The 24594-nt window shown below is 41.8% G+C and overlaps 1 protein-coding gene across 2 annotated transcripts in view; it reads right to left on the bottom strand.

Moving 5' to 3' along the window:
* The window catches only part of gnal (guanine nucleotide binding protein (G protein), alpha activating activity polypeptide, olfactory type), a 61659-nt gene that overhangs the window by 22245 nt on the left and 14820 nt on the right, over positions 1 to 24594 (bottom strand). The window contains exons 1-5 of one of the 2 annotated variants that reach the window (XM_024392678.2): positions 22604 to 23100; positions 22301 to 22373; positions 21074 to 21128; positions 20804 to 20923; positions 5518 to 5615 (exon numbers count right to left, since the gene is read on the bottom strand). In XM_024392678.2, coding sequence (XP_024248446.1) covers positions 5518 to 5615; positions 20804 to 20923; positions 21074 to 21128; positions 22301 to 22373; positions 22604 to 22742 — 485 coding nt within the window. In that variant the 5' untranslated portion in view covers positions 22743 to 23100. Of the gene's footprint in view, positions 1 to 5517; positions 5616 to 20803; positions 20924 to 21073; positions 21129 to 22300; positions 22374 to 22603; positions 23101 to 24594 lie in introns of those variants that run through there. The other variant, XM_024392677.2, reaches the window with a different exon arrangement.

Raw genomic sequence — 24594 nt, 5'->3', positions numbered from 1 at the left:
GCGAGCGACAGACAGAGCGAGCGACAGAGCGAGCGACAGAGCGAGCGACAGAGCGAGCGACAGAGCGAGCGACAGACAGAGCGAGCGACAGAGCGAGCGACAGAGCGAGCGACAGAGCGAGCGAGCGACAGACAGAGCGAGCGACAGACAGAGCGAGCGAGCGACAGACAGAGCGAGCGGCGACAGACAGAGCGACAGACAGAGCGAGCGACAGACAGAGCGACGACAGACAGAGCGACGACAGACAGAGCGAGCGACAGACAGAGCGGCGACAGACAGAGCGAGCGACAGACAGAGCGAGCGACAGACAGAGCGACGACAGACAGACGACAGACAGACGAGCGACAGACAGAGCGAGCGAGCGACAGACAGAGCAGAGCGACAGACAGAGCGAGCGACAGACAGAGCGAGTGAGCGACAGGCAGAGCGAGCGACAGACAGAGCGAGCGACAGACAGACAGAGCGAGCGACACAGACAGAGCGAGCGACAGAGCGAGCGACAGACAGAGCGAGCGACAGACAGACGACAGACAGACAGAGCGAGCGACAGACAGACAGAGCGAGCGATAGACAGACAGACAGAGCGAGCGACAGACAGACAGAGCGACAGACAGAGCGAGCGACAGACAGAGCGAGCGACAGACAGAGCGAGCGACAGACAGAGAGAGCGAGCGACAGAAAGAAAGCGAGCGACAGAAAGAAAGCGAGCGACAGAAAGAAAGCGAGAGAGGACAAAAAGAAAGAAACAGCAAGCGAGAGCGTGCGTGAGCGAGCGTTTGTGTATGTACAATGCTCTCCCCAGCTAGGAACAGAACAGGCCAGTCAGAACAGGATTCCTATTGTGCTCCCACAGGACTATATTAAGGCCTTATCAGACTGCAACATCAACAGTGTCCTCTGCTTGCTACTGCCCACTGAGCACACAAACCAGGATATGCAGCTAGCGCAGACAGCTTTAGCGTGCTAGGCTAACGCTAACGTGAATCGTGCTAACACTAAAGTTTTTGAGGTGGCGATGCGGTTGCTATTGTGGCGATGGTAGCTATTAAATACATGGCTACTTGAGCATCAGTGACATACTCGAGGGGAGTTGCTGTGTAGCTTTGAGAGTACACCATACGGTTGCTATGTGTATATTTGTATACATGTTGTTGTGGAAATTATGTTTTTATTTAGGAAAAACAAGGTTCAGACACACATGACATTTTCACATTATCATGGAGACTTCTCTCACACCAATCCATAGATCAGCAATAGTCCATAAGCAAGTCCAGTTATGCAACACAGCCCTCAGGGCCACCCCACCAAGTCCATGCATAGAATGTACATAGTTGCCACCACTAATTAACAGTGCGAATATGCAAGATGTCTACAATGAAAAGTAAAAGAGCACAGTAAAAGTTGAAAGCATAAAACAAAAAGTTAAGTTCAGTGAGTGTCAGGAATGTGTCATAAAGGACAAAAGTCTTAATAATTCTGCATATGCCAATTCTTATTTCTTTGTCTTACATTAACTATTGTGCTAGGTTGTTTTTATGCTAATTCAAACCTGAAGTCACAGACGGGGTCCATTTCGACGAGCTTAAATCTCAGAGTTTTGTATATTAGGATAAAGTAATCAACTAGCCTGAAGCTAACATTACCAGAGAGTAAGAGGAAGAGGACCCTCTGTGTACTTGTGCTGGTATGATATCAGTTACTGAAATATACAGCAAGCTAATGGATAAACTCAAATGGTACGCAAACGACAGTGTGTCTAGATGCTAGCCTTCAAGCTACGGTACAGTATGCTCACAAATTACATAGAAAACTAGAAAAATATATGAATCTTTGGTATAGTTGTTGGCAAGTAGTCAAAATGTTGGACTGCCCCCCTATATCAGTTGCTTGGTCGTTTTGTACATGGCATTTAGGTCACTGTAGTTTCAATGCAGTGTGATACGCCTATAAACTGACCGTTTTCTGGGATTGATATAGTAGGAAGTAAAGTAAATATGTAACACGATTGTTACTAAACAAGACACTTCCCAACAAGTTGAGTCAATCTCCTGACAACACTCCAATGGATAAACAAAGTTGAATGAAACAAACTAGCCATTCCATGACATTTATGGGCTTTCAAAGGCACACAACGATGCATCAATGCACGGCCCAACGGCTTCGAACTGTACAACAGAACAGAACATTGAAATCAATTTAAATGAAACAGAAAACGGATCTCCCCCACCTCCCAAAAAAACCCTAGATGCACTATGTACAGTCTAAATGTACAATGTACAGTCGGTATTGATTGGCTTATAGGATTGTGGAATGTCAATATGGGCCTCCTCTTTGACACAAGCACTTGGATCTGCCGACTTGTCTATCTGCCCATAATCATTTAGAGTTTAAATTGGGGTTGAGAGATAGCAGCGGCTAACTGAAAAAGCTAAGTTGAAAAGCGGGTGCTACTGGACACTGACTACTGAGCATTTTCCATTGCTTTACATAGGTCATTGGAGGACTTAAGAATAGCACCATGGAGCCATCCTGGATACTACACAGGCTAAATGCAGCACAGAGAAGAGGGTAGGCTATGCTGGCTGCCTAGATACAATATGTGTTCTGAACCAGCTACCACTGATCGATCACAACTTAAAGACTCAGCAATATGACATAATCATAACAGAAGGGCGACTTCTTGCTTACAGTCATCGACAACAGATTTTAAAACAACCAATAGTGGCAGTCTTGTCAGATTTGACTATAATGATGTGATATTGCTAAATCTACCTTTAAAGCTGAACAAAGTGAGCGGACTAGAAGAAACACGCTATCATGCTAGCTACGGCTAAATGGACAGGAACAGGAAGTTGAAATGCCAGCTTGTGCTAACTTAGCGCTAACCATCAGTTATGGGCCCTCACAGATGGCAGTTTCCTCCTCCTAGCCCAATGGGTGTCAATGGAAACGAGATAGCCGGTGAGCAGTTGAACATGGATACAGTGGAGCTACTGTGCGTCATGGCATTGAGCGATATGTGCGTGCGCACACACAGACACACAGACACTCACACACACACTCAGCCAGAGCAAACACTCAGATGGGTGTGTGTCTGCCTTCAGTAAGCCTCAGCATAATGGGTGACTTCCTGGGAGAGGAACAACAAGGGGGTCTGACGTCACATATTTCACTCCACTCGACACAACCCGCTGCCATGTACAGAATGACTGGAGATTAGAAGGAGGACAACTTGTTTGTATTTCACAGTCACAGTATTTGCCAGGGGTATAATACACTGCTTCACAGCAAAGAGGGGAGCACAAACAGAGACTAGACCGCAGTAAGCCAAGTGGCGTCCGTAGCGCTTTTCCTAACCAAAGGAGTGCTTCTCATTCAAGCACATCATCGACAACAACATGTATGTTGCATAATATGTATGTTGCATAATGGGCTGTACCGTCGCCTATGGAAATGGTATGGTTATTAATGAGGGTCAAATAAAGACCAAATAAGGGGTCATGTTCTGCGAAGTGCACACAAAAAAAGTGTATACACATATAGTACCAGTCAAATGTTTGGACACACCTACTCATTCAAGGGTTTCTTTATTGTTAATATTTTCTACATTGTAGAATAATAGTGAAGACATCAAAACTATGGAATAACACATATGGAATCATGTAGTAACCAAAATGTTTTTAAATCAAAAGATATTTTAGATTTTCATTATTCAAAAGTAGCCACCCTTTGCCTTGATGATAGCTTTGCACACTCTTGGCATTCTCTCAACCAGCTTCACATAGAATGCTTTTCCAACAGTCTTGAAGGAGTTCCCACACATGCTGAGCACTTGTTGGCTGCTTTTCCTTCACTCTGCAGTCCAACTCATCCCAAACCATCTCAATTGGGTTGAGGTCGGGTGATTGTGAAGGCCAGGTCATCTGATGCAGCACTCCATCACTCTCATTCTTGGTCAAATAGCCTTTACACAGCATGACCGTTTGTGTTGGGGCATTGTCCTGTTGAAAAACAAATGATCGTTCCACTAAGCGCAAACCAGATGGGATTGCATATCGCTGCAGAATGCTGTAGTGGTTTCTTTGCAGCAATTCGACCATGAGGCCGGATTCATGCAGTCTCCTCTGAACAGTTGATGTTGTGATGTGTCTGCTACTTCAACTCTGTGGAGGATTTATTTGGGCTGCAATGTCTAAGGCTGGTAACTCTAATGAACGTATCTTCTGCAGCAGAGGTAACTCTGGGTCTTCCTTTCCTGTGGCGGTCCTCATGAGAACCAGTTTCATCATAGCGCTTGATGGTTTATGTGACTGCACTTGTAGAAACTTTCAAAGTTCTTGAAATGTTCCAGATTAAGACATGAAGGTCAGTCAAAGTAATGATGGACTGTTGTTTCTCTTTACTTATTTGAACTGTTTTTGTCATAATATGGAGTTGGTCTTTTACCAAATAGGGCCATCTTCTCACAACACAACTGATTGGATCAAAAGTATTGAGAAGGAAAGAAATCCCACGAATTAACTTAAGGCACACCTGTTAATTGAAATGCATTCCAGGTGACTACCTCATGAAGCTGGTTGAGAGAATGCCAAGAGTGTGCAAAGCTGTCATCAAGGCAAAGGGTGGCTACTTTGAAGAATCTCAAATAAAATCTATTTTGGTTTTGTTTACTACATGATTCCATATGTGTTATTTCATAGTTTTGAGGTCTTATTCTACAATGTAGAAAATAGTAAAATAAAGAAAAACCCTGAAATGAGTAAGTGTGTCCAAACTTTTGACTGGTACTACATACACACACGCGCTCACACACACAGAGACAAATGCCTAAAACATCAATCTCCATTAAATCTCTAAGGAGCACCTCTGAGGACTTGGGTGCTTATGTGAGGTCTAAAAGGCCAAATCAAAATGCAGTGAAGGTCCAGGACACATGAGGAGAGTCAATGGAGACACGTCATTGGCTGAGAAAGCAACCAGGGCTGTGATTGGATGGAAACCATGGAACTCTTCTACAGCTGTATGATCTTAATTGGATCAACGTTGAGAACTTTCCCTTACTAAATATGTATCAACTCCTACAAAAAGATCCATCAATTATAATCCACATTTCCTGTTGCTGCAGGATTATTTTCCTGCTGAAGAAAACTAGCTCAAATTAAGTTACTACATCTGTAAGGACCCAGCTTTCATTAAAGAAGATGCTTGAGTAACACTCATGCACACACACACACACACACAATGGATATTCTCACCCGTAACACAACTGGACAGGCTTAATTGAAGTTGCACTATGTAGAAATCGCTTCTCCATTTCCTGTTTGATAAAATTGTAAGTTTACATGCAACGTCAGTGGAGAGATGGGGAGTCCACAGGGACAAGAGAGAGGGGAGATAGGATGAGGACGGGGGGAGAATGATTGGGATGGAGGATGAAAGAGGCAACGAGGGATGGATGGAGAAAGAAGGATGAGATGGGAGAAAGGGAGGGCATGAGGGATGGGGGGGGTTACTCACTACTGTGCGCAGTCGATGAGCTGGTACTCGTTGGAGCGCTCGAAGCACGCCTTCACGCCTTCATCGTCCCACAGCTGCTTAGCATGTTCGAAGAACTCCTGTTTTTCCACGAATGAAAATAAGAGTGAAGAACAGAGGGTTAGGAGGAGGAGAGACGTGACAGCCCAGGGAGAAACCTGTGTTGTCAAAGCAGAGTGTCTTCAACAGGGGATTTTGTTTAAGACAAGAGAGCCAAATTATCATCACTTTTGAGTTCCATGTATATTTGCATGGTAGATTAAAGTACATTTCATGTAAGTGCCCGCTGTAGCAGCAGGTTAGATGATCACAAGTGTTTTCCATCATAGTGTGTTTTGCACCACGTGAAAAGTAAAAAGATTGGTCATAGGGGATGAAATAAATAAAACTAAGGTGGAAAATGTCTGATCCATTCACAGCGTGAACACAAAAACAAGAAAAAGGGGGGTAAAAATGATACCGCTCGCGGAGAAAGAGCATCCCCATAATTACCAATTCAATGAGGGGCTAGTGAGTGGAGGAGCAGTCTGGTTTGTAAGGACAGAAGGTGTGTGGTGGAGGAGGTTGGGAAGGGAACTTGTATCATATGAGGACAAGGCTAATCTCACATGATACCGGTGGCTTTTAGAGAGCCAGAGAGACATACTGTATAAAGATGAACTTTTTAATATCCAAACCGAGAAAGACAAGACAATAAAATGCTGAACTTTTAGGGACAAACCAGCGCTAAAATCCCAAATGCTTTTTTGGACAACACAAACACACTGTTCGCTGTCTTCTGCCTCAGAAGTATACCAATAGGAAATAGAGGGAGGGAGGGAGAAGGGAGGGATGATTGGAGGCAGGAAGATGAACAGAGGAGAGGGAGGTTCTGAGAAACAGAGGCTCGTTCCTTAGAGAGAGTCGAGAGATGGGTATAAAATAATTAGTCCCCCGGTGGGGTCATCACATCATAACCACAACACAGGCAAACAAATGGCAACAGACTATCAAAACAAACTCAAATGCTAAACAGGGCTTGACATTAACTTTAATATCTACTTGTCCATCGAACAAGTTAGGACCGATTTATCACTTTCGAAAGTCACTTGTCCCAACAAGCTCACTTGTCCCAATAACCCCAAAAGTTTGCTAAAATGGTGACATTACTTCTCAACACCCAAATTTGAGAGACGGTTTTACAACCGGAGTATGAAGCATTGGTTTCATCAATTCTCTCCCCCTCCCCGGCAACAGCACACTGGCGCGTACGCAGTTGATGCCAACACCATGACTTTTCCAGGATTTTCATTGCTGACCTAAAATTTGTTATAACTGGGTAAATAACTCACTAACTAGCAATGAAAATCAACAAATGTGCACACGTGGCTCGCTTTGATCTCAAAAATGTATGTCAGACTAGAGGTCAACTGATTAATGGCCGATTAATTAGGGCCGATTTCATGTTTTCATAACAACCGGAAATCTGTATTTCTGGACACCGATTTGGCCGATTTTAAAAACTTTTTTTTTTTTTTTTACACCTTTATTTAATCTTTATTTAACTAGGCAAGTCAGTTAAGAACACAGTGTTATTTTCAATGACGGCCTAGGAACGGTGGGTTAACTGCCTCGTTCAGGGGCAGAACGACAGATTTTTACCTTGTCAGCTCGGGGGATTCAATCTCGCAAACTTACAGTTAACTAGTCCAACGCTCTAACCACCGGATTACATTGCACTCCGAGGAGACTGCCTGTTATGCGAATGCAGTAAGCCAAGATAAGTTTAATGCTAGCGAGCAACTTATCTTATAAAAAAACAATCAATCATAATCACTAGTTAAACTAGTAATATCATCAACCATGTGTAGTTATCTAGTGTGTCCTGCATTGCATATAATCAATGCGGTGCGTATCGTTGCTCCAATGTGTACCTAAACATAAACATCAATGCCTTTCTTAAAATCAATACACAGAAGTATATATTTTTAAACCTAAAAATAAAAGAAATCCAGGTCACCAGGTGAAATTGTGTCACTTCTCTTGTGTTCATTGCACGTAGAGTCAGTGTATATGCAACAGTTTGGGCTGCCTAATTTGCCAGAATGTTACGTAATTATGACATAACATTGAAGGTTGTGCAATGTAACAGGAATATTTAGACTTATGGATGCCACCCGTTAGATAAAATACGGAACGGTTCCGTATTTCACTGAAAGAATAAAGGTTTTGTTTTCGAGATGATAGTTTCCGGATTCGACTATATTAATGACCTAAGGCTAGTATTTCTGTGTGTCATTATTTTATAATTAAGTCTATCATTTGATATTTGATAGCGCAGTCTGACTGAGCGATGGTAGGCACCAGCAGGCTCGTAAGCATTCATTCAAACAGCACTTCCGTGCGTTTGCCAGCAGCTGTTTATGACTTCAAGCATTGAGCTGTTTATGACTTCAAGCCTATCAACTCCCAAGATTAGGCTGGTGTAACCGATGTGAAATGGCTAGCTAGTTAGCGGGGTGCGCGCTAATAGTGTTTCAAACGTCACTCACTCAGACTTGGAGTGGTTGTTTCCCTTGCTCTGCATGGGTAATGCTGCTTCGAGGGTGGCTGTTGTCGTTGTGTTTCTGGTTCGAGCCCAGGTAGGAGCGAGGAGAGGGACGGAAGCTATACTGTTACACTGGCAATGCTATAGTGCCTATAAGAACATCCAATAGTCAAAGGTTAATGAAATACAAATGGTAGAGAGAGAAATAAGTCCTATAATTCCTATAATAACTACAACCTAAAACTTCTTACCTGGGAATATTGAAGACTCATGTAAAAAGGAACCACCAGCTTTCATATGTTCTGAGCAAGGAACTTAAACATTAGCTTTTTACATGACACATATTGCACATTTACTTTCTTCTCCAACATTTTGTTTTTGCATTATTTAAACATGTTTCATTATTTATTTGAGGCTAAATTGATTTTATTGATGTATTATATTAAGTTAAAATAAGTGTTCATTCAGTATTGTTGTAATTGCCATTATTACAAATAAATAAATAGGCTGATTAATCTGTATCGGCTTTTTTTGGTCCTCCAATAAATCGGTATCGGCGTTGAAAAATCATAATCGGTTGACCTCTAGTCACGACTCCACGATGTGCCCCCGCACATTGACACTATCAGTACCCCCCTGTATATAGTCTCACTATTGTACTGCTGCTCTTTAATTACTTGTTACTTTCATCTCTTATTCTTATCCGTAATTTTTTGAAACTGCATTGTTCGTTAGGGGCTCGTAAGTAAGCATTACACCTGTTGTATTTGGCGCATGTGACTAATAGAATTTGATTTGAACACGTCGCACTTTGATCCGATTCTGACCGGGGTAGCCACATTTTTGATATTGTGATGCATTTTTTTTACTTGTCCATTCAGACAACTTAAATATATAATCTGCTATAAGGTCAATTTTGATAAAAGCGAAATCTTACCATTGTCTGTCTTTGACCATCATACCATCAAGCACAAGTTTCCTTTTAGATGGTCACCTATGGGCTTCACATATTTGGGCATAATGGTGGATGGTAATCTGAACAACCTCTATAAACTCAATCTGGCCAGTTTGTTGCAAAAGGTGGAGGGTGACCTTTGTAAATGGATGGACTTACCACTCACTCTACTGGGTAGAATCAATGTAATTAAAATGAATGTCCTGCCCAGATTTCTATATCTGTTTCAATCTCTCCCTATCCCTGTTCCCGCAGCATTCTTTTTCTCTCTCGACAAGCTGACCAGACGGTTTATCTGGCATGGCAAAACCCCTAGGGTTGGCCTGGATAAACTGACTCTTGATTACAGTCAAGGGGGCTTAAACCTCCCCAATTTTAGAATGTACTACTGGGCTGCACAGTCTAGGTTTCTGGCTCAGAGGTTTGACAATGGTCCCTCTCCCTCATGGTTGAACATTGAAAAGCTTGAGGTAAATGATGACACTGGGGCAGAATTGTTTTACAAACGGGACAGAAAATCTATAAAAGCCATCACAGACAACCCTTTAATCATACATTCTGTCCTGGCATGGTGCAAACTACCTGAGCTGTTCGGACGAGGGGGATTCCTTTCCCCTAAAACCCCTTTATGGAACAATAGATTGAATCCTATGTTTTTCCAGAATAGTAACTTTAGACCATGGTCTGATAAGGGTATCACTCTTCTGGAACATTGTTATGAGGAGGGAGTTCTTATGTCTTTTGATCAGCTGAAACAGAAATACCACTTGCCTAACAGGGACTTCTTTAGCTACCTACAACTACGAAACTTTATTAGGGTGACTCTCAAGGGACAATGGAACCTACCTAAGATGTCACCTATTGAACAACTCTGCCACGCAGACCAACCACTGTTCAAGACCATTTCCCGTGTATACGATGCTCTTATGTCAGGACTAACACTGCCTGGGCTAGATAAACCCCGACTTAGATGGGTAAAAGGTCTGGGTATTGACCTTGATGAGGATCTATGGAGTGACCTATGCAGGGATGGTGTTACATCCACATTGAACTCCAGATACAGACTGATCCAGTTTAATTTCCTCCATCAGCTCTATATCACCCCATCTAGACTGCACAAGTTCAACCCAGATATCTCCTCCCTATGTTTTAGATGTGGCTCAGATGAAGGAACATTCCTCCATTCCACTTGGCAGTGTTCAAAACTACACGGTTTCTGGCAGGGGGTATGCGATACCATATCCTCAATTCACGGGGTTGCATTCCCTTTAGACCCGGAGGTCTGTCTACTGGGCAACTTTACTAACACCAATCTTAGGCAAAGCCATACTATAAAGCGAACAGAAATATTGCTAGCGATTTCCAAGAAATGTATTGCCTTGAAATGGAAATTGAATTCCTCTCTGCCAGTTGCAATGTGGCTATCGGAAGTTAATAGTTGTATCCCTTTGGAGAAAATCACTTACTGCTTGAGGAATAAGTTAGACATTTTACAGAATTTGGCAACCTTTTATTGACTATATGGAGAATCTCCCCCCACATCTCATTGATTGAATCTATATATAATCCTCAAATAATGTTTCACAAGTAATGTATAATATGTAGCCTGCGGCAGGTGATCCAATGTCTCATTTTTTTCTTATTGTGTGTGTATATATATATATATATATATATATATATATATATAAAAAATAAATAAATAAATAATCTGCTTGTCCAACAATTTGTTTTAATTGACCCAGACAAGTGCTAATGCCAAGGCCTGCTAAAGTCGCTGACGCCGATGCAACAAGGACGAGCAAAGTTTAATCCAGCCTTGTTCACGATTCTGCTAAACAGTCTGCACTGAACCACTGTGCAGTATCGACCATGTATCTACTAGGGATATAACATTGTTTTCCCAATTCAAATATTTAAAGTTACAAGTGCACCGGTCCGCAGCCCCCAAACCGATCCAAATGTAGCATGCAATTCACTTGAATTTTTTCCTCATATTACATTCTTTCTATCGTCCAATTGTTTTGTTTTTTTAAATCTTATTTTGTGACAACTGATACTTTTTCTCCTTTAGTGTCGAACTGCATGTATCTGTTGATAGTCATTAATCTACAAGTAATTCTGCATGCTGAACAACCCAAAGCAATTTTCACTGTTCAGTAGCCTAGTCAAACTGTGCACTGTGCCCAGCTTTGCAGGCTGAACAGCGAAAGATAGGCGGCCTGCTCCTGATCTTGCACATCTGTGTTGCACCCCAAAATGGCTTGTGTGATATTAGGCTTTATTAGTTGAGTGACAACCTATATTATTTGCTAGGTTATTATTATCTATGTGCCATTGAAAATTATATTTTACCGTAATTAAAAGTAAGCTATCGGAGACAACTCATCTGGCTATACCTGCTGATCAGGACTTACAATATATTTTATTTTGATTGTTCAGGTTTACCATAGGCAATAGTTTTGGTAGTTTTGCTTTAAACAAATCAGTGTATATGCTATTTTTTAGATATACTGTACAAGGTAAAGCTTATAATTTCATAATGGGGAACACAATCACTTTTGCAAGGGCACACTGCATGGCCGAAGGGAGAGAAGATCACTTCATTAAAACTTCCAAAGAGTCAAAACAATTAGATTTTGAGATGGGGGTGTGCTATATATTCATATGTCATAGCTAATTTGTAAACAAATATTTACATATAGTGGTGATGGTGATTTCAGAACCAAAGTAGGGGGGGGGACAAGAAAAACATTGACCCCCCCCTAATCTGATTGGTAGTGGGTTGGTAGATCCCTAGTCTACCTTATAGCTCAGATCAGTTGCCTACATAGACATTGTTTTCCCAATTCATAGACACAGACACACAAACACACACACACACACACACACAGCTCAGAGAGGCCTAGCTCATGAGCTCCATCAGAAGCAGATGTTAATGTACAATGGAAAATGTGTTTATGCAACAACTGTTAGTGCATCGAATCATATCGCATCGATTCGTTCTCTAATCAAAACGAATTGCACAAAATATAAATGCAACCATAAAGATTTTACTGAGTTACAGTTACTATAAGGAAATCAGTCAATTTAAATAACATGTATTAGGCCCTAATTTGTGGATTTCACATAACTGGGCAGGGGCGCAGCCATGGGTGGGAGCCAGGCCAGGCCAATCAAATATACTTTTTCCCATTTTTCCATATGTGGATGTCATGGCTGGAATGGTTGCACATTGTCTGTGGTTGTGATGCCGGCTGGACATACTGTCAAATTCTCTAAAATGACGTTGGTAGAGAAATTAACATTCAATTCTCTGGCAACAGCTCTGGTGGACATTCCTGCAGTCACCATGCCAATTGTGCGCTCCCTCAAAACTTGAGACATCTGTAGCATTGTGTTGTGTAACACATTTTAGAGTGGCCTTTTATTGTCCCCCAGCACAAGGTGCACCTGTGTAATGATCATGCTGTTTAATCAGCTTCTTGATATGCCACACACATCAGGTGGATGGAAATGCTCACTTACAGGGATGTAAACACATTTGTGCACAACATTTGAGAGAAATAAGCTTTTTGTGCTTAAGGAACATTTCTGGGATATTTTATTTCTTGCTCATGAAACATGGGACCAACAATTTACATGTTGTGTTTATATTTTTTGTTCAGTATAAAACATATCGTTCCTGTATCATATCAGAGCCCATCTATCTAGAAACGTATCGATTGGTCTTAAAAGGAAAAGATGGACATCCCTACTATCTACCATGTGTCAACCATTCCCCAGAAACCCAACACAGTAGGAGGACATTTAGTCATATTGTCATAGTTTACTTTCATACGGTGGTAGAGAAAGGTTTTCAACACGCACGCCTCAAAGCTGCCATCAGAGGGAAAACAAAACATCCTTCCACACACTGGAATGTGCAAATTGCAAGAAAAAAATTCCTACATAGTTCCTATGATATTTCAGAAATAAAAAACGCTCCAAAAACGACTTACTAAGCGTCACTTATCAGGTTTAATGTCTCCACTGAAATATAGCTCTGTATACGATCACAACCGCACCTCTCGGACTTCCTCTTTCCCTCCATTACTCCCAGGTGACATTTTGATGTACTGACCCAGCAGAGTCGCTCTCTCCACAAAGCAGAGTCAGGATGTCTCGCTCTCCCCACAAAGCAGAGTGTGGATCTGTTTCTCCACATGCAAAGCAGAGTCAGGATCTCTCGTTCTCCACAAAGCAGAGTGCGTCTGTCTGCCAGGGCAGTTTCCTAGTCAAGGCTGATGATCTTACCGCGGGAACAGGAAGTTGATAAGTGGAGAGGAGGAAAGAAGCGGGAGGACACCGAGCCAGTTCATATGCTCTGCTGCCTGTATCAGAAGATACAGGGATGTTGCTTTAATGTGTGCCATGTTATTATGTTACAGCAACACTGAGCCAGGTTCTATCTGTCTTGTGACTGAGGAAAATTATATGTTTTTTCCCAAATTAATGAGTTATTACTTGCACTGGACCAAAACAGGGAGCACAATGAGGGTGCTCTAAAATGTTTTACAACTACTAATTCCAAGTGACAAACACCCAGCCCATCTGTTTCTAAAATTGTCAAATTGTTTTTGACATAGCAAGTGAATGATCAAGCATTGTGGAGTGTAGAAATGATGGGGTACCCAGCCTAGTTAAATCCATCTAAAAACTAAATGACTTCAGCTGCGTTTAGACAGGCAGCCCAATTCTGATATTTTTTTCACGAAAAGATCTTTTGACCAATCAGATCAGCTCTGAAAAAGATCTGATGTGAAAAGATCTAATGCGATTGGTCAAAAGACCAATTAGTAGAAAAAATATCAGAATTGTGCTGCCTGTCTAAACGCTGTTTATGAAATCCAAATTTACACCAGTTTAAATTGCTGGAAAAACACCTGAGCTAAAAACAAAGGAACTGTAAAGAACGTATGTAGCCTGTGGCAGGCAGCATATCACAGGGCTGGGGATCACTAAAGCGGCACTGTGGGTCCCCACAGTCAAAACTCACAAGGCCCAACACTGAGCCCTGGGGAACACCTGGTGACACAAAAACACGTTAACAAAACCCTGATGCCCATTTAACCAGTATGTCCTTTACTGTACCTAGGCCTTCATTAGCGATGAAGCGATGGCAAAAAGAGTAATTAGGAGTGTGTTAAACAGAGCTAGTCCTGTGCCAAGGAGCTTTGGCTAATGGCGTCCCTGGCTACTTTGGGGCTTCCTCCAGTCCCTCCACACCGCTACCCTAGTTATCAACACTCCCCCTTGTATACCCTCCAGTGGATCAGTGAGGGAGATTGTGCTAGGATACCACTGTCTTTAGTGCCACAACATTTGAGCTCCCAGGGCAGGGTCTCAATCTATGGCGTGTTTGTTCATTTTTAGGGCCACAGTTCTGTCCAGGTGGGTGCTAAGTGATGGGTTAGGCAGGGTTCAGGCAGTGCCTGTGGTCTGGTACCTGACCTAGAACCCAGGAAGGCTGTTTTCACTGGAGATGTTCCATTCAAAACAAGTGTGTGTGTGGGTGGTTGGAGGGAGAGGGGGGGTTACTAGCCGTGTCTTCTGCAACACTTTAAACAATGTTATGGTAACTTTCACAGACAAATCTAAATTCTGGTGAGACGACATCCTCAGCCAGTTTTTCAGTTGTTTGTGCGTATGGATGCAAGGTTGAATACAATTGTATGCATGTTCCATAAAACTCACGTTGCAATTTCCACATTGTTAGTCATGGCCATCCTTTTTTGAATGAGATGGTTCATCAACTTTATGAAAACAACATCAAAACAAGAAGTCCCAAGAACAACTCCCTTGAATGAATTTCTGCTCAGAAACCAAATTTCAGAGTACAATCAGACAAAGAATTCTTAGATATATTTGTCAACCCACAGCTATGCATTATGCAATTTCTCAGGAATCCCACTCTATCACAGAGCCTGCTTTTTTGCCCCAGGTTTAGCTTTCCTGTCACACATAAAGCTACAATGAGTCATCAACAAAATGAAGAGGATATTTTTAGCTCCTAATAGTTCTCGAACACAACACACACCCTCAGACAAAACCGTCAGGGGAGACATAATGCTGGTCAAAACGCCAGCGAGGCATGATCCTGCGTCTCTCAGATACGTCCTGTTACACTTCAAAACACCCCTTCCTGTCACACACACACACGCACACACACACGTACATCTCTCTGCTCTTTTGCCTGTCTGTCAGTCTGTCACTAAAATAATCTGGTGTAAATGGCTGCCATCAGGAAATGGTGATGCAGGCCAGAGCAAAGGAGCCCCAGACAAAGGATTAACAGGAAGAGATCTCGAGAGAAGGGTAGCGAGAGAGAAGGGTAGCGCGCGAGAGAGAAGGGGAGCGCGCGAGAGAGAAGGGGAGCGCGCGAGAGAGAAGGGGAGCGCGCGAGAGAGAAGGGGAGCGCGCGAGAGAGAAGGGGAGCGCGAGAGAGAAGGGGAGCGCGAGAGAGAGAAGGGGAGCGCGAGAGAGAGAAGGGGAGCGCGAGAGAGAGAAGGGGAGCGCGAGAGAGAGCGAAAACAAGAGAGCGCGCGAGAGAAGGGGAGCCCGAGAGAGAAAACGAGAGAAGAGAGTAAGAGAAAGAGAACATCTGGTCCTGTTACCAACTCTTCTTGATGTATGAATTTTTCACTGACAGACAAAGAGAAGAATAGCACTGAAATGGATCTGTCGGTGACAATGTGTTGAAATGCTAGCCTGACATACACACCCCTTAGACCAAAAAAGCCCTATGAGGTAACATTTTACCAACATGTCACACAGCACTTCAGGATTAATCCACAATTGGCAATGGTCGCTTTTAATCGAGTTTCAGAAAGTTCGGAGGGCACACAATTATTCAGTAGTATTCGGTGTCTTCAACAAGCATTACAAAACGCCATTGCTGAGGCATGTCTGAAGACGAGAGGTCTGTCTCTCATAGGATCATTTCATTTGGATTTTAAAGCATATCGACCTTCAACTTGTCATCATTGGCCTACTAAAGAACGTAGGACTGATCTGACGGTTTACACATACTACAGGTAACTGCCCCAAAATAATGGAAACACATGAGTATACAAAGTATATTGAAAGCAGGTGCTTCCACACAGGTGTTGTTTCTGAGTTAATTAAGCAAATAACATCATGCTTAGGGTCATGTAATATGATAGTGGGCGTCCATTATTTTGCTATCATGGCTAAGCCCCCATAGGATGACAATGCCCCTATTCACAGGGCAGGAGTGGTCACTGAATGGTTTGATGAGTATGAATACGATGTAAACCATATGCCATCTCAGTCACCAGATCTCAACCCAATTAATTGAATACTTATGCGAGATTCTGGAGTGGTGCCTCAGACAGCGTTTTCAACCACCATCAACAAAACACCAAATAATGGAGTTTCTCATGGAACAATGGTGTTGCATCCCTCCAATAGACTTCCAGACACTTGTAGAATCTATGCCAAGGTGCATTGAAGCTATTCTGGTTCGTGGTGACCAATGCCCAATATACTGTATGTATACTATGTAGGGTTAATGAAGTTAAAGAGAGGCAGTTCACTCCATATCGTACTGTATGGTATCAATCCCGTTCACCATTCCAACCCTGTCGTCCATTACACTCTGGAGCGTCCCTCCAGCCGACAATCTAAAAACCCACTGGCGCTTCTCTCTCCTCTTCCGATGGCTTAACAAAGGAGGCCTAATATGATCAAGCTGTTTGTGTGTGTGTAGAGAAGCAGGAGACACTCCTCAGGGCTCGGGTTTAGGGAGGCTCGTGACACAGCCTGAATAAACGCAGTGTGCAGTTTACGGTCTCTAATGGAGGGGCCCATGAAAGACAGCAAACGGGACAATGTGTACTTAGCTTACGTCTCCTTAACAGTTTCATACCTCTGGCCGGGTACCACACTCTCACCATATTGGGAAAGCCCATTCCTATGTTTTGTATTGACAATTCTGTCGTTGTCTCAAATAAATGTATTCATTGGTAGATTCCGCAATTTACAGGAGATATTAACGTGTGTTTTATATCATTGATAGTTTCCGCTTAACACCTGCATCTGCCATCAATATTTACCCTAAATAGAATAGACAGACAAGTAGATAAAGTGTAGTCGTGATGTTGCATAATGAAGTATCACATGTCAACTTTAGGCAAATGCAAAAAGCAGAGCAAACTGAACACGAGAATGCATTGGAGCCAAGTCGCAGGCCCCAAATACTATCTACGATTATTCTAGTCTAGCCGCTACTGGCACCATGTCAAGAAATCTTGGAATGGATGAAAAAATTAATGCTCTTCAATTATGTAACCACAATCAAATGCTCAACTGCTGAGGCGTTATTTAAAAAAGGGGCAATCTGTAGTTGCTACATCCATTTTTAAACTAATAAATTAATTATATATTCTTCAAGAATCAATGGGTATATATATAACTTATAAATTCCTCATGAACTTAGTTCAACTGTGGCACCTGGTCAGAACCCAAGGTATAAGATTGTTCTACTCCAATGTTTGATATCATGGATGGTCAGTCCATAGTGCTATCTAGGAATTTGAGAGTAATTACATTTCTCCAGGACCATCCTTCAGCTTTTTACCAAAACAGATGTGAGGTGATCCACTTTATTATTGTTTCAACTGTTGATTGGGCCTTTAAAGCAGTGGTTTTTAACCAAGGGTGTATGTCACCTGCTGCCAAAATAATCATTTGAGCCAGGGCCACAGCAACACAAGCCATATATTTTGCTATATTCTTTTTTTGTCTAAATAATCACTGAATAATCTATGAAAAAAAGAAACACGTCTATTTGCGGTTTCATATTGCAGTATGAAAAAAATGGACTACTGTGATTCTCAATTATCAACGAATGCGGGTGGGTAGAGATTAAAGAGTATGGTATGCAGACTCTGCATTTTATTGTTTTAATAATCTGAAGGGAACCATTTTGAAAGTGCGTGCTTGCGGGGATGGTGAATGAAGTTGAAGGCATAATTTCATTAATTCAGGTTTAAATTAGAAAAAAACGTGGTTAAACCCATTTATTTCTCAACTTAAACACTGGACAATTGCTCTTTTTAAAGTCTGTTTTATAGCAACATTAAAAAGCTAATTGGATGATATGATTTACCTAAAGGCCTATATAGCCTAGCATGAAAGTAAAGATATCACATCAAATGTCAAATCTTCAGCAGAGGCCAATGCTGAAATTTATTATTGTAATTTTTTTTTTTAATCCGATTTGAGGAAAAATTGCATTTTGAATCTCTGCTGTGGTAGACAAAGGAGGTTTTGAGTCCCAGCAGAAACAGGGCCGTACATGTGACATGGGAGGCCAGGCATAAAACACAGACCTGCTTTAGAGGGAAATTATTAAGTCGTTTGGTTGCTGGGAGGGCCTCTCTTTGTTTCAGCCTCTAGCCAGCATGTTTACTAAGAGAAATCGATGCGCCATTACATAATAGGCCTAATTAATGAAGCCTGTGTGTTGCAGCCAAAACATCTACTGTTTCTACTGTCCATGTTTTGACAGACTAGTATAGAGTATGCATCTCCACTAGTATAAATACACAGACGGACGGACCGACACCTCCAACAACTGGGCAACATGAGAGAATAGGACTGAAATGGCGTTCTAATCAGCTTTAGTTTGAACGCCAAAGCAAAACCACTCGGTTGAAATATCCGATCCAACTCAAAATGTCTGACTTGAACAACGTGGACATGTTTGAGACACAATGCAATAAACTAGATGTACCCCCTCTTCTTACAACGTCCCGTTATAAAAAACAAATAGAAAACACTAAACAGAGGAAACGTAAGCTCTTAACAAATATCCTCATCTTGGGGTCAAATAGACTTTTGAAAGTCCCATATTTCAAGTTTGTCGGCCAATCACAACCAGTGCTTATCATTAGCAAGCCAATGTCAAATTCACAACGGCCTTCATCAGGGCTCGTACAGTACACAGTTAAAAGCATTAAATAACTCAGCATCAACACATCCTGGAGCAGAACCATACTCTCGTCATCCGTTTCATGTCGTCTGCAACATCTCAGAACTAACACAGGGAATCTAAAACACTAAAAGAAACTACTGTTTGGATTCTTTCGTAACACCTCAGCACCAACAGACCAATGCTTTGTCTGCCTTGACCCAGTGAACGCAGAGAAGGCATCAAACAATTCCTTGTGAGGAAGAAGGGACGCTTTAATTTAAATGTCTAACGATGCGCTCCCCCAAACTCACCCCTCCTTCAAAAAAGGCAAATTAGGTTACTAAAAGCTTTTTCTAGGAAGCAGACTCATCATGTAACAGTTGATTAGTATTTATCTAGTCCAACAGATGTGCCCAGATTGCACACTGGGCCAGCCTCCCCTTACTCACTGTCTGAAAAAACAAGATTACTGATTGGAGCAAACTTTTGGACATGTCCTATTTTGTGGACATTCCAATGGGAGGACGTAACAACAAATATCACAGCCAATAGTAACTCTTGTTTTAGTTCAATCATGTCATGTTACCCGTTGTTATTTATTTCAAGCCTTTCCAGAAATGAGAATTACCACAAAATAACATTTACATTTAGCAGATGCTCTTATCCAGAGCGACATGTTTTTTTAATGAAAGCAATAGTGGACAGTTGGATGAAAAAGCTTTAAAGATAAGGGTAAGCTCAAGGTCATGTGACATGATCAAACAAAACCCCTGGGCCCTACGTTATAGGCTATATACTGTGTATAAGGCAGCAGGTAGACTTGTGGTTAAGAATATTGGACCAGTAACTGATAGGTTGCTGGTTTGAATCCCAGAGCTGACAAGGTGATTTTTACCCCCTCCATGTGCCCTTGAGTAATGTACATAACCCCTCATCGCTCTGGATAACAGCATCTTCTAAAATATATATTTCCAGGGAGTCAAATACAGGTCTATCTATTTTCTTGGGTACTCATACAAAGTACTGTTAAGTTCATACAACAATTCAATTCATAGCTGGGAGATATCATTGAAAGCAAACACCAGGAGTGATGTCATCTATTTGCCCACATCAGGCCCTTTCATTCAAATCCAAAGTAAAGAAAACATCCAAGGTATCCACCGTAGCCTACTACTGGGCATTTGCAGAACCTTTTTTTTTTTAAATGATTAAACCCTGCAATGGTTCATACATTTATAAAATGACCAAATCATGTAGCTTATGGCTCAGAAGTTTGTAGTTTTGACTGGAATCTGATCCTTTGTGAGTAGGATCTGAACACTTCTCTGAACAAACTTGAATAACTCGCTTCTCGTTGTTTCCTCAAGGAAGTAATTGCAAATAGTGCTGTGGTTGATTGTCTGAAGCAAATGACTCCTCCCCATTGGCAAAAATGTCCATCCACCAGGCCTACTAAACTAGTCTGATTACAGCGTTAACAAAGGACACTAGTGAATGTGGCTAATTTAGATGACTGCTCTTGGAGTATAGGCCTACATAACCACTTTTTCATGGTGACTGTATATTTGGCATCAGCATTTAGACTTCACATTGAACAACTTGACTATAAATAAACTTGGAAAACGTTTGTATTAGAGTGTCCACTGAATGAGTAAATTCAATCAGTTGGATAGTCTATCAATAGCAGGCCTGATCAATGCCTTAAAGTTGCTTCTCAGGGCATAACTAACAGGCTGTAGAGTGACAAAGACAGAAATCAGCTTCAAAGACTATAAAGCATTAATGACAGTGTTCGGTCAGTCGCCCTTACCTCTGTGTAGTCGAAGTCCGATAGAGGTGCTATACTTTTGATGTAGTCAATTCTGGACTCGTTCGATGGGTTGCCTATTGGAACTGGAGGTATTAACGTGCTCATCGCCGAAACTACCGTCTAAAAAGCAGATAAAAACAAAAACATTAGACATTAAGCTGGATAAATGTGGGATAAGCCAGTCTAATCAGTAAAATGGGATTGCAGGAAACAATCTCATAGGGTGTGACCATATTCTATCATACAAATCTCAGCACATCATCAACTTACCACAATGGCATCCTTCACATTTTTCCGAATATCCAGGACTTTCTGTTTCTTTTCTCTGGATGGGGAAACATATACAAATGGGCCTGTTAAACATGAATTAAAATACCTTAAAAATTATAATTGCATTCATTAAATGAATCTTTATGCTGCCCCACAGAAAGGAAAGGTTGTCTCATATCACCACTAATGCAAACCATCATAGGCCTAATAGCCTATTTAGTAATACTGACTATTTGTAAATTAACAGTAAGGATGTATTGTGCTAAAATGTTATTTGAAAGTTTACTTTAAGCTATTACATTAGGCAAGCCTATGCTAGAACAATATTCAACGAGATGAGTCTCATTTAGAACTAAAGGTGGACAGAAATTAAGCATAGCCTATATTTACTTGGTCCATTTCCTCAAATAATATCAAATGTATTATTAAATATATAAATATTGAGGACAGTTTAGGATTGGGTATCATTCATTCATTTCCTAAAATACGTATTCAGTACACTACAGTCTATACAGAAGCATATATTACAGTGCACAATGTAACCAAATCAAACTACAATGTAACCAAGTCTAGATTGAATATAGTAGGATATCATAAACCATAGAAAGATCCCACTGGGCACACACTGGTTGAATCAACATTGTTCCCACGTCATTTCAATGAAATTACGTTGAGCCAACGTGGAATAGACCTTGAATTGACGCCTGTGCCCAGTGGGATACATTGACACATACATATAAAGATACATCGTTTTAGCACCGTTTTAAAATACCACTGCACACACATATTACTGTCGCAGAACAGTTTTTTTTTAAACACATGAATTCAGTTTAGACTGTTTGTTCGGTCCACATTATAATGCAATAGCAACTGGAAATACAGCGTAACATGTATCTGTCAGTGTTTTGACACACATAATCTCGACCACAAGTAGGCCTAAATCTGCTACTATGTCGTCTTTATCACTGTGACAGCTATTTGAAATCAGTTGGACATAGCAGGCTTGTTGCCATGCTGTTGTTAAACCATTGGGCCCGATGGACACTGCAGTGCTACAGAGCAAAGAAACGTCTACCCAACCCTCGGTTCTTTTCTTATCCTACATCAAACAAATCAAAATGACAACAAGAAAATATATTTTAATACTCAACACTATCAAAATAGAACAGGAATACGTCCCATTTTGCACGTAAATAATTTAAAATAAATGAAATAACGGGTACTTACTCCGCATTAAAGCCATTGACGTGCAGAATCCGCATCTGCTTGACAATCGTACTTTTCCCAGACTCTCCGGCCCCTTCGAAATAAAACACAGATGAAGCATAAGGAAATGGAGCCATCGCTAAAATATAAGAATGTACTTGGGTGCCGCATATGCTGGTGTTTAAAATCCATGCCAATTGTACAATCCATCTGACGATTCAGTCAGCGCTCGCCTGCGAGACCTGTCAACATATGTGGGCTGGGGGCGAATCTGAAAACATACATGATACCTATCCGTTATCATATCCACCTTCTGGACCTTACCCAATAAAAGCAGTCGATGTGTGGCTTTATATGCTTGTCTTTCCTTTTGTAATTGTTTCTCGATTTTTTTATTCGCTTCTCTTTGTGCCTTTTCATCGATGCGTTGATCTTCAGTCTTGCTGTTGCCCAAACACCCCATCTTCCGCTGAGCTCTTCTCGTAAAAAGAAAGTATAAAATAACAGCTAATGCAATTCCTACTTTCAATATAAAAGGAGAAGAAATAGGGCGAAAAATCCGTGCGCCACTTCTCCGTCGCTCAGAAAAAAATCTTCCCCGTTACAATTTCGTTTTAACCCCTTGTCAAACCCAACCCAGTGGATTCAGTCGATTCTAATAAATATGTGCATCATAAATAGAACAAAAAGATACATTGACTTCATAAATATGCAAAGAGTGGAGCGGGGCTGAATCTGGAAGCCAGCCAACTGCTCTTCTCTCTCGCTCCTGCTTCCCACTCTCTATTTTTCCGGTCTAAAAATTCTGTTTGTGTTTCGGTCCCTTTAACTCAGCACTGCCTCTCTCTGTAGCACCAGGAAGTCACACTGCACCGAAAGAGAAACACCTCACAGAGCGCGCGCCACCTTACCACTGTTTGAATACCCAGTTTAAAACAACATTTCTTAATTTCACATGTACAACAAACAAAAAGATTAGGCTGCGTTTATCTAATAAAATGTGCGCCGAAAAGTTTAGTTTCAATATGCTGTTCAGTGTAAAATAATTGTTGAATAATATAGTACAATTGTTTCCAAAAACGGGTATATGTTTGATCCAGACAAACACTTTAATCACGTTTCCTACACAAATCATTTCCCAATCCACATTGCGCGCGTAAATCATTTCACAGGTGCTTGCAAACACCGGTAAATGGAGGTTAACCAGAGAGCGCGACCGTAGACAATCATGGCCGCGCACCAGCGTATAATCACACAAACCATATGGATCATATTACAAAACCAAATAATAACACTGTTAAACTTGATACAAAAGATAATGAAACAAGTAGTTTGCTGCTATTCAAATTTCTCCTGAAGTAGCCTATTAACTTGACATAGGCCTACTCTATAGCCTAGTAGGTTCTCTTTCATCTGTAGCAATACAAAATGACACACTACAATAATAAACTCAGCAAAAAAAATAAACGTCCTCTCACTGTCAACTACTTTTATTTTCAGCAAACTTAACATGTGTAAATATGAACATAAGGTTCAACAACTGAGACATGAACTGAACAAGTTCCACAGACATGTGACAAACAGAAATGGAATCATGTGTCTCTGAACAAGGGGGCGTCCAAATCAAAAGTAACAGTAAGTATCTGGTGTGGCCACCAGCTGCATTAAGTACTGCAGTGCATCTCCTCCTCATGGACTGCACCAGATTTGCCTGTTCTTGCTGTGAGATGTTACCCCACTCTTCCACTAAGGCACCTGCAAGTTCCCGGACTGGGGGGAATGGCCCTACCCCTCACTCCCCGAACCAGCAGGTCCCAGACGTGCTCAATGGGATTGAGATCCGTGCTTTTCACTGGCCCTGGCAGAACACTGACATTCCTGTCTTGCAGGAAATCACACACAGAACGAGCAGTCTGGCTGGTGGCATTGTCATGCTGGAGGGTCATGTCAGGATGAGCCTACAAGAAGGGTACCACATGAGGGAAGTGGATGTCTTCCCTGTAACGCACAGGGTTGAGGGTTGTTGTCATTGCATTACCTGCAATGACAACAATGATGCTGTGACACACCGCCCCAGACCATGACGGACCCTCCACCTCCAAATCGATCCCGCTCCAGAGTACAGGCCTCTGTGTAACACTCACTCCTTCGACGATAAACGTGAATCTGACCATCACCCCTGGTGAGACAAAACTGCGACTCGTCAGTGAAGAGCACTTTTTGCCAGTCCTGTGGTCCAGCGCCGGTGGGTTTGTGCCCCTAGGCGACGTTGTTGCCGGTGATGTCTGGTGAGGACCTGCCTTACAACAGGCCTA

Source organism: Oncorhynchus tshawytscha, linkage group LG29, assembly GCF_018296145.1.
Source record: "Oncorhynchus tshawytscha isolate Ot180627B linkage group LG29, Otsh_v2.0, whole genome shotgun sequence".
In the NCBI taxonomy this organism is placed as follows: domain Eukaryota; kingdom Metazoa; phylum Chordata; class Actinopteri; order Salmoniformes; family Salmonidae; genus Oncorhynchus; species Oncorhynchus tshawytscha.
This window is presented reverse-complemented; position numbering and strand designations above follow the sequence as displayed.